Raw genomic sequence first — 10,547 nt, 5'->3', positions numbered from 1 at the left:
CTGTTGGCCTCAGCAGAGGAACCTAATGCCGCTTATCCCTAGGGAATGAATCCGTTCAGCAGGTAAAGATCTCCCCGGTCAGATCCTTGCTTCCCCTGCAGATGCCGGACGACTTTCAGGAACCCCTAAGGCTCCTTTCACACCGGCGAGTTTTCTGGGCGGGTGCAATGCGTGACGTGAACACATAGCGCCCGCACTGAATCCGGAAACCCTTTCGTGAAAGACGCAGCATGTTCTTTATTCTGGATTCTTCACGCAGCCCGGGCCCCATAGAAGTGAATGGGGCTTCAGTGAAAAACGCATCGCATCCGGAAGCAAGTGCGGATGCAATGCGTTTTTTTACTGATGGTTGCTAACTCTCCATTCAGAATGCATTAGGATAAGGCCTCATGCACACGGCCGTTGTTTGGGTCCGCCTCCGAGCCGCTGTTTTGGCGGCTTGGATGCCGTCCCATTCACTTCAATGGGGCCGCAAAAGATGCGGACAGCACTCCGTGTGCTGTCCGCATCCATTGCTCCGTTCCGCGGCCCCGCTAAAAAAATATAACATGTCCTATTCTTGTCTGCGCTTTGCGGACAAGAATAGGCATTTATATTGACGGCCGCCCATTCCGTTCCGCAAATTGCGGAAGGCACGTGAACGGGTTCCGTTTTTTGCGGATCGCAAAAAACGGAACGGTCGTGTGCATGAGGCCTAAAACTGATCCGTTTTTTTCCGGTATTGAGCTCCTGTGACGGAACTCAATACCGGAAAACAAAAACGCTAGTGTGAAAGTAGCCTAAGAGATGGTGTTTGTAAACCTTCAGTTTTTTATCAGGCGCGTGAAAAACACATTGCACCCGCGCGGAAAAAAATTAACGCAATCGCAGACAAAACTGACTGAACTTGCTTGCAAAATGGTGCAATTGTCGCGTTTTTCTACCAAAATGGACAGAATCTCTGATATCAAATCCTGGATTAACAGCATAAAATGAATTATAAAAATAAGGAAAGCACAGTTAAGATTCCCACGTGGCGGCGGCGGCGGTGGCCGGTGTGAGCAACTGGAAATGGTCACATTAACTTGTCTAAATGAAAGGGGTTTCGGGGTCAGAGCCGCTCTCGCAGGAATCTCCTGCAGAAGAAAGACTGTACCGTCCTGAAGTTACTTGGATCGGCCTCCCAGGAACCCAGTCAAGTGACGCTGCTCCTCTGAAAACTCTGCCCCCACTGCCGTAGGTTCATGGCGTATGCACCGGCCCAAACTCCAGAACTATTTCCCTCCTTGGCCCAATATCCTGACTCCTCATCTACACAAGCAGCGGGGAGAGGACGGCCACCTGCACAGCTCCAGCTGGTTTCTCTGCATTTCTGTACCAAATCTGCAGTAAAATCCATGTGTGTTACTTGCAGATTTTGTTACGGATTTTGATGCGGTTTTCCCCAGTCTCACCCTTGCATTGCAAAGGGTGAAATCTGCACTAAAAATCTGCGCAAACAATTGACATGCTGTGGATTTCAGAATATGTGAAGTCTGCGTGAGACTTGTCAGATCTTATTCACGTTGCTGGTACTGTCTTAGGCTACGTTCACACTTGCGTTTTGTGCGGATCCGTCATGGACGGACCCATTCAGATAATACAACCGTCTGCATCCGTTCTGAACGGATCCGTTTGTATTATCTTTAACATAGCCAAGACGGATCCGACATGAACTCTATTGAAAGTTAATGGAGGACGGATCCGTTTTCTATTGTGCCAGATTGTGTCATAGAAAACGGATCCGTCCCCATTGACTTACATTGTGTGCCAGGACGGATCCGATTGGCTCAGTTTCATCAGACGGACACCAAAACGCTGCAAACGGCCTCCAGAGCGGAATGGAGACGGATCGGAGGCAAACTGATGCATTCTGAGCAGATCCTTTTCCTTTTAGAATGCATTAGCTACTTTCACACTGGCGTTTCTGGATCCGCTTGTGAGATCCGTTTCAGGGCTCTCACAAGCGGCCCCAAACGGATCAGTTCAGCCCCAATGCATTCTGACTGGATAAGGATCCGTTCAGAATGCATCCATTTGGCTGTGTTTGGTCTCCGTTGCGTTTTTTAGACGGTCACTAAAACGCAGCTTGCAGCATTTTGGTGACCCTCTGATGATGCGGAGCCAAACGGATCCGTCCTGACTTACAATGTAAGTCAATGGGGAGGGATCCGTTTTTCACTGACACAATATGGTGCAATTGAAAAAACGGATCCGTCCCCCATTGACTTTCAATGTAAGCGAAGACGGATCGAAGACTTTTTTTTTAATGAATAATGCAAACGGATCCGTTATGAACGGATACAAGCGTTTGCATTATCGGTGCGGATCCGTCTGTGCAGATACAAGAAGGATCCGCACCAAACACAGGTGTGAAAGTAGCCTTAGAATGCAAACTGATCCGTTTTGGACCGTTGAGCCCTGAACGGATCTCGCAAACGGAAAGCCAAAATGCGAATGTGAGAGTAGACTTGCACTAAAAGTTTAATACAATTGTATCCAGTCTAGATAATAGCCTGTGAGCGACAAAGCCCGGACTCAGACTGACACATTGTAACAAAGTATCAGGACTGATGTACTTGACTCACAGAGGTCTGTCTACATTGGATACAACTGTAACAAACCTTCAGTTGTGAGAGGTAATGAGTCTGTAATCATTTTAGCTTTTAGATGTAAACAAGAATATCCCCATTCATTGACAGCAAGCAGATACCTTGACAATGGTGAGTAATTGAAATACAAAGTATATTTTCATTAAGCCGTATGTAGCCATTTGGTAATGCAGTGTTTTAGGATGGGCCCCAGAATGTTCTCATCGTGATAACGAACATATTCCGTCAAACATCCAATATGGTTTCCATTACCCAGCTTTCCCAGGCCCCTGATTCTGCAGGACTGTGGGAGCAGAGGAGTTATTGCATATGTGACTCTAAGGGCTCATTCACACAAGCAAGGTTAATAAGGGTTACATTTACTAATTAAATCTTTATGGAAAAATCCCCAAAATACAAATAACTGCTCGTTCATATAAAAATCACCAACGCCCGGGTGGATAATGACCATAGCTGTTATGTCTCTGACATTGGGGGGGTCATCAGTAGAAGTCACACCCAGCACTACTGGGACCAAAGACATTTTGCTTTGGGGACCAGAAGATGCCTGTGGATCCACCCGAGTTGTATGCTACCCTCATCGGCACAGAGGCGGTTAAATGTGAGCAATGTGGGATCATTGCAGAAGAGAGGGGTCAGCACTGTGCTTTCCTGACCTTGCATTCAAGCAGCTAATCTATGGGATGAGCTTTGCACACTCAGAGCCCAGGAATTTTCATTTGTTGCATATGGCCATATCTGCACTGTCCCAATGACCCCTTTCATTACTAAGCCCTGCAGGAAAAATACATCACGACTGCAGCAGGAACAAAGGGCTCACTCGCTGCCAGTGAGCAGGACCACCCAAACACTCCACCATTATCTCTCCATAGACCCCCTCACTGCATTTCAACAGGCACAACACAAGGAGGCCTAAATGATTTAGTGCTAAGGTCTATGGCCATAACCTCACCGGGGTTAATACAATACCTGCAGCCCAATCCATGCATGAGGACCGTACATACACCAGATATTGCAGGCAATCATCTGTATCCCTATCATCCTGCCACTGACGACGAGTTCAGCAAATTTACACAGAAACTTGGACTCCTCACATTGCAAGGCTGTGGTGGGTGGAAAGCATCAGCTTTTGCATTTGCCTGGGGGATGCAGGTAAAGCAGCTTTATGAGCACACCTTTACTTCCATAAATAAAGTAGAGAAAAGTTTGTTACCGCAGCAGCAGCCAGTCCTATTCCATTCACTCTCCAATACAAGGAGGCCGTTGCCACACTGTAACTACAATCTAACACTCAGGGCAGGGGAATAAACATTGGCTCCAGCTCCTTGTCCTGCTGGAACAAACAGAGCATGTAACTTGGCGACTAGCAGGACACAACTAGAGGAGCCCTGAGGATGCATTGTATTCTTTAACCTTGGCTTCATGCTGAACAAACCTCAAAAATCAGGACAGACTGTGCAAAAGAAAAGATGCAAATGATAGGTACTCACCAAATTCGATATATTACCCAACCCAGGTGTCTGGAAGGGCCCATGACCGATAATACCTGGGGCTCAGGTCCCTGCCAGCCCACCCCATGTTCCCCACCACTCCTCCATTAGAATTAATGGCAGATAACTAAAACTTTGCAAATATTTATTTAAAAAAATAATTTTACAGAGAATACTATGTTTTTTTTTCTTCTTCTAGGCCTGTCGGGGCCAGTCCTGTATTTCACGAGGCTTGTGCAACAAAGATAATGTCCGACCCTTTACAATAAACCTAATACAATCCAAGAGGAGAGAGTGCCAGGGCCTATAGGATGTGGTGGCCTCTGATGTGCAAATAGAAAAGGGATAAATATTGGAAGGTTCACTTAGTGATAACGATCTGTAGATAAAGAGCAGGGACATCTGGTCAGCTATACCAAGGACTCACAGACCGGTGTGGAGTCAGAGTCCTGACTGTGCATGGAGCTTAAGCCTGTGTCCGAATCCTCATCATTCCCTTCACAGTTGCTGCAGCCGCCCACATCCTTTTCAACCCAAACCCCTGAGCCCTCAGTACATGTCCTCTCTACAACCTGTGAGCAGCCAGGCCTGAGCTCCTCACAAGTGTCCTGCTCCTCAGACAGTTCTAAGGCACCAAGGTTGTCCAAGAGACTCTGCAATTCTTGCTCCTTTTCATTCCATACTTGTTGGGAGTAATCCATACCCGCCTTGATAGCCTCCAGGTCTGTGTTCAACCTCAGTCCTATATAGAGACTGGCACTGAGCTCAGTTTTAACCCTTTCTTGCTCAAGGAGCAATTCGTTTTCACATTCCCCCTCATCTACAATAGTTGAGGCAGGGTCTTGGTCCTTTGAGGACAGCTCCTCCTGACGCCTATCCATCCACCTTTTATTAAGTTCCTCTTGGATCTGGCCAGTAATTTGCTCAATCAGAGCCTCCTGTTGGGTTATTTGGTCTTGCAGCAATAAGATCCCCTCACATTTCCGAGCATAGTCCTCAAAGTCTACTAATAGTTCATCTTCAGAAGATTTGTCTTCTGCGTTAGTGTCACAACTCTTATCAGGAACCACTCCAACCAGATAGGTGTCTTGGACATAATTAACACCATGTCTTTTCATCCTGTCAAAGTGAATTTTCGCCTCATACCTCTCTATGTCCTTGTCCAGATCCTTAATCCTCTGCACCTGCTGTCTGATGGTGTGATCCTGGGACAGAACTAGATGGACCAGGGTTTCCATCTTCTCCACTGCAGTGGACTCTCTGGACAAATTCTCCTGCCTCCTCTTGTTCATCTTGGCCAGCTTTCTGAAAGCCTTCCTCACCACCCTGCGTTGTTTCTCTTGGGTGAGGACCATGGTGGCTTTGGTGGCCCCCTTGAAGGTGCATGGGCTTTCCCTGCTAAGAACCACTTTAGCTTCAGCACTTCTGGGTCCGATATTGGGCAGAGAAGCCTCATTCCTGACCAGCACAAACCTCACATTCTCCTGCTCCTCACCCCAAGCTGTCCAAAGTCTCAATATCTTGGTCTTGTTTGGAAGGATCCTCTCAAAGCCCCTCCACTTCTCCACGATGCAGTAAGCCTGGGGTGGTCCCAGCATCATGGAGCCCTCAGCAGACTGCCTCTGATTATGGTCCTCCAGCAGGACCTTGACCACATCTGAGCAGGTTGTGCGCCTGGTGAGTCCAGAGACCAGCTTCTCCTCTTCACAGAGCCAGACGGTAAGCTTCCACTCCTCCTCAGTCTCCATCTCTGCCCCAGGTGGGATCACAGAAGCCCACTATAATCCATAGAGTGTAGCACAGTCCGGGGGAGACCTCTATGGACTCCCCGACCACAGCAGCGGATCGCGGGAGTCCGGGAAGCACCAATGTTCTCTGCGCCTTTCTGTGCACGGTGCCTCCAGCACCCGGTCAGACTCTCTCTGCGCCTTTCTGTGCACGGTGCCTCCAGCACCCGGTCAGACTCTCTCTGCGCCTTTCTGTGCACGGTGCCTCCAGCACCCGGCCAGACTCTCTGTGCGCCTTTCTGTGCACGTGCCTCCAGCACCCGGTCAGACTTTCTGTGCACGGTGCCTCCAGCACCCGGTCAGACTCTCTCTGCGCCTTTCTGTGCACGGTGCCTCCAGCACCCGGTCAGACTTTCTGTGCACGGTGCCTCCAGCACCCAGTCAGACTCTGTGCGCCTTTCTGTGTATGGTGCCTCCAGCACCCAGTCAGACTCTGTGCGCCTTTCTGTGTATGGTGCCTCCAGGACCAGGTCAGACTCTCTGTGCGCCTTTCTGTGCACGGTGCCTCCAGCACCCGGTCAGACTCTGTGCGCCTTTCTGTGCACGGTGCCTCCAGCACCCGGTCAGACTCTGTGCGCCTTTCTGTGCACGGTGCCTCCAGCACCCGGTCAGACTCTTTCTGTGCACGGTGCCTCCAGCACCCGGTCAGACTCTCTCTGCGCCTTTCTGTGCACGGTGCCTCCAGCACCCGGTCAGACTCTCTCTGCGCCAGCTCGGCTCAGGCTGCAGCTTTTCCTCCAGACACCAGCAGCTATCTCCGCCCCTGCTGTGGGATCAGCCAAGTCCACAGCACAGACAGCGAGTCCTGCCTCCCACTCAGCACTGGGGAAGTGTCAGAGAGCAGGAGCCCCAGGGGCCCATAGTGGTCCCATGGCTTCAGGGAGTTCAGCATTCCTCTCTGTGACCATAAGAAAATATTAATGAATTCAGTCCGATGTGCGAAGAGCTGCTCCTGACACTCATCATCTCTCCAATCTGATTTGTATTAATTGATACATTATAGATGTTTATGGCCAGAGGAAAGCACTACTCCGGGGCCGAAACGCATAGATGTTTATGGCCAGAGGAAAGCACTAGTCCGGGGCCGAAACGCGTAGATGTTTATGGCCAAAGAAAAGCACTACTCCGGGCCGAAACGCGTAGATGTTTATGGCCAGAGGAAAGCACTAGTCCGGGGCCGAAACGCGTAGATGTTTATGGCCAGACGAAAGCACTAGTCCGGGGCCGAAATGCGTAGATGTTTATGGCCAGACTAAAGCACTAGTCCGGGGCCGAAACGCGTAGCCAAAAGACTGTCCTGATGGTTTATCCTCACCCAGTCCCCCTTCAATCTAATGTCCTCCACCTTTGCCTCACAGCGCTCCCTTCTTTTGTTTCCATGTGATTATTATTATTTATATATTATTTATATTTTATTATTATTATTTTTATATTTGGCTCTGGCACATTCCAAAGAACTTTCCAGACGTCATCATCACTATACTGCCATAAGAAGTGTCTGTCGGCGTCTCTCTCTCTCTTTCCTACTGCAGGCGTATGCGCTGGGCCAGGAGAGAACGGATGCGGACCCATTTTGCGGACATGTGAATTATTCTTTGATCTTTTCCAGAGCATAGAGCACTGGTAGGGTGGTAGACCGAGATGAGTGCGGAGATGTGGGGGGGGGGGGGGGCAGCACTGTGGAGAGCACGGGTAGGATGGTAGACAGAGATGAGAAGGAGATGTAGGGGGTGCAGCACTGTTGAGAGCACAGGTAGGATGGTAGACAGAGATGACAAGGAGATGTAGGAGGGGCAGCACTGTGGAGTGTACTGGTAGGATGGTAGACAGAGATGAGAAGGAGATGTGGGGAGGCAGCACTGTGGAGAGCACGGGTAGGATGGTAGACCGAGATGAGTGCGGAGATGTGGGGGGGCAGCACTAGCAATGTGGAGAGCACGGGTAGGATGGTAGACAGAGATGACAAGGAGATGAAGGAGGGGCAGCACTGTGGAGAGTACTGGTAGGATGGCAGACAGAGATGAGGGAAGAGGTGTAGGGGGTGCAGCACTGTAGAGAGCACGGGTAGGATGGTAGACGGAGATGAGGAGGAGGCGTGGGGGGCAGCACTGTGGAGAGAACTGGTAGGAGGGTAGACAGAGATGAGGAGGCGATGTGGGGGGGCAGGCAGCAATGTGGAGAGCACAGGTAGGATGGTAGACAGAGATGAGGAGGAGATGTAGGGGGGCAGCACTGTGGAGAGCACGGGTAGGATGGTAGACCGAGATGAGTGCGGAGATGTGGGGGGGGCAGCACTAGCACTGTGGAGAGCACGGGTAGGATGGTAGACAGAGATGACAAGGAGATGTAGGAGGGGCAGCACTGTGGAGAGTACTGGTAGGAGGGTAGACAGAGATGAAGGGGCGATGTGGGGGGCAGGCAGCAATGTGGAGAGCACAGGTAGGATGGTAGACAGAGATGAGTGCGGAGATGTGGGGGGGCAGCACTAGCACTGTGGAGAGCACGGGTAGGATGGTAGACGGAGATGAGGAGGAGATGTGGGGGGGCAGCACTGTGGAGAGAACTGGTAGGAGGGTAGACAGAGATGAGGGGGCGATGTGGGGGTGCAGGCAGCAATGTGGAGAGCACAGGTAGGATGGTAGACAGAGATGAGGAGGAGATGTAGGGGGGCAGCACTGTGGAGAGCACGGGTAGGATGGTAGACAGAGATGAGTGCGGAGATGTGGGGGGGGCAGCACTAGCACTGTGGAGAGCACGGGTAGGATGGTAGACAGAGATGACAAGGAGATGTAGGAGGGGCAGCACTGTGGAGAGTACTGGTAGGAGGGTAGACAGAGATGAAGGGGCGATGTGGGGGGCAGGCAGCAATGTGGAGAGCACAGGTAGGATGGTAGACAGAGATGAGTGCGGAGATGTGGGGGGGCAGCACTAGCACTGTGGAGAGCACGGGTAGGATGGTAGACGGAGATGAGGAGGAGATGTGGGGGGGCAGCACTGTGGAGAGAACTGGTAGGAGGGTAGACAGAGATGAGGGGGCGATGTGGGGGTGCAGGCAGCAATGTGGAGAGCACAGGTATGATGGTAGACAGAGATGAGGCGGAGATGTAGGGGGGCAGCACTGTGGAGAGCACGGGTAGGATGGTAGACAGAGATGAGGAGGAGATGTAGGGGGTGCAGCAATGTGGAGGGCTTTGTGGGTCAGGCTTATGCTATCATACAATATTCGACCAGGTCAATGTTTGTATATGTTAATGGGGGTGATAACTGCTGGACTGAATACCTTTTGCTATCTATTCTATATGGTAGCGTTTTGAGTGCTGTGGATGCCGCAGATCCTGGCGCTCCTGCTCAGAGCCAGCACACCTTATCTGTATTTCCTCTCAGATCTGCTAATTGTAAAAATGTCTACTGTCCTATCATGTTTTTAGCAGACAGCAGGGGTCATTGGGCTGATAGCATCAGCTCTCCATCTGTGGTAGGAGCAGCAGGCCATGCGGAAGTGAGAAGAGGTGTAAAGAAGTGAGCACAAAGACCCCTAAATGATTACCGCAGAGGGAAAAATAACTGCCACCAAAGGATCTCCCATTGTCTGAAGGGCCTGTGTGTCCGATCACCAGCCCCCACTGGTCTTAAAAATAGGGTCTGCAGCAGTGGTCTAGTGCTGTGCCCCCTTCACTGGTTTCCCCAGCGGTGTCCATTGATAAATGTTCCCCATAGTCTCTGTTTATTTATGCTTCAGTTATATGGTAGGTTCATCAGCATTGGCGTAGCTATAGGGGTCACAGCAGTCATGATTGTGACCAGGTCCCTAAGCCAGTGGGGCCCACAATGCCTCCCTTGCCATTGGTGCCCCGCCAATTACCATAGTTTCTGCTTTATAAGACGGAGTGCGTCTTATAAAGCGAATACTAGTGAGCGCTTCCAGATGGCGTGGGGAGCAGTCCCTGGTCCTGACTATGTATGTGTTATAACCTGACGACCACAGTGCAGCACGGACCCGGAGAGACCGCTGGGCCTGCAGAGGAGCCGCGGAGCAGGAGAGGTAAGTTAGTTTATTTATTTTGGGTCTGATCTGAGGGGTTAACATGGATGTCTAAAGGAGGTCTGATTTGGTGGGTTTAACATGAAGATCTTAATGGGGTCATATCGGAGGTCTGATATGGGGGGGGGGGGGGTCTGATCTGAGGTTCTTATATGGCGTCTGATTTGAGTTCTAATATGGGGGATTGATTTAAGGTTTGATATGGGGGTCTGATCTGAGATTTCATATGGGAATCAGATTTGATGTCTGATATGGGGTCTTATCTGAGGTGTGATGTGGGGGTCTGATATGGGGGGTCAGATCTGAAGAACTATTATGGGCGTCTGGTTTGAGGTCTAATCGGAAAGGTAAGAGGTTATTTAAAGGGGTATTTTGTGTTCTGGCACTCATGATAAGGGGGTATTTTTGTATTGGCACTCATTATAAGGGGGTATTTTTGTATTGGCACAAAGGAGAGTTATTACAGGGGGAACATGATCACTAGTATGGGAACAATGGGGGCATTATTACTTTTGGGGGCCCTGTTGACACTATGGACTCCGGGAGATAATTATTACTATTGGTGGGACTTTGGGGAGCACTATTACTGTGGGGGGGC

At 50.3% G+C, this 10,547-nt stretch overlaps 2 protein-coding genes across 2 annotated transcripts; one reads left to right on the top strand and one right to left on the bottom strand.

The window, feature by feature from the left end:
• Nucleotides 1-4,254: 4,254 nt before the first annotated feature.
• RASSF10 (Ras association domain family member 10) lies at nt 4,255-6,257 on the bottom strand. Its single transcript, XM_040409513.1, has one exon. It carries the CDS (start codon nt 5,866-5,868, stop codon nt 4,531-4,533), a length of 1,338 nt encoding a protein of 445 aa, XP_040265447.1. The 5' UTR covers nt 5,869-6,257; the 3' UTR covers nt 4,255-4,530.
• Nucleotides 5,907-6,770, top strand: LOC120980917. Its single transcript, XM_040410294.1, has 2 exons — nt 5,907-6,287; nt 6,378-6,770. The coding sequence occupies exons 1-2, from the start codon at nt 5,940-5,942 to the stop codon at nt 6,768-6,770; spliced, it is 741 nt and encodes a 246-aa protein (XP_040266228.1). The 5' UTR covers nt 5,907-5,939.
• The last annotated feature ends 3,777 nt before the right edge of the window (nt 6,771-10,547 follow it).

This window comes from Bufo bufo, chromosome 10 (assembly GCF_905171765.1).
Source record: "Bufo bufo chromosome 10, aBufBuf1.1, whole genome shotgun sequence".
NCBI lineage: Eukaryota > Metazoa > Chordata > Amphibia > Anura > Bufonidae > Bufo > Bufo bufo.
The sequence above is the reverse complement of the archived record's forward strand: the minus strand, read 5'-3'. Positions and strand labels throughout refer to the sequence as shown.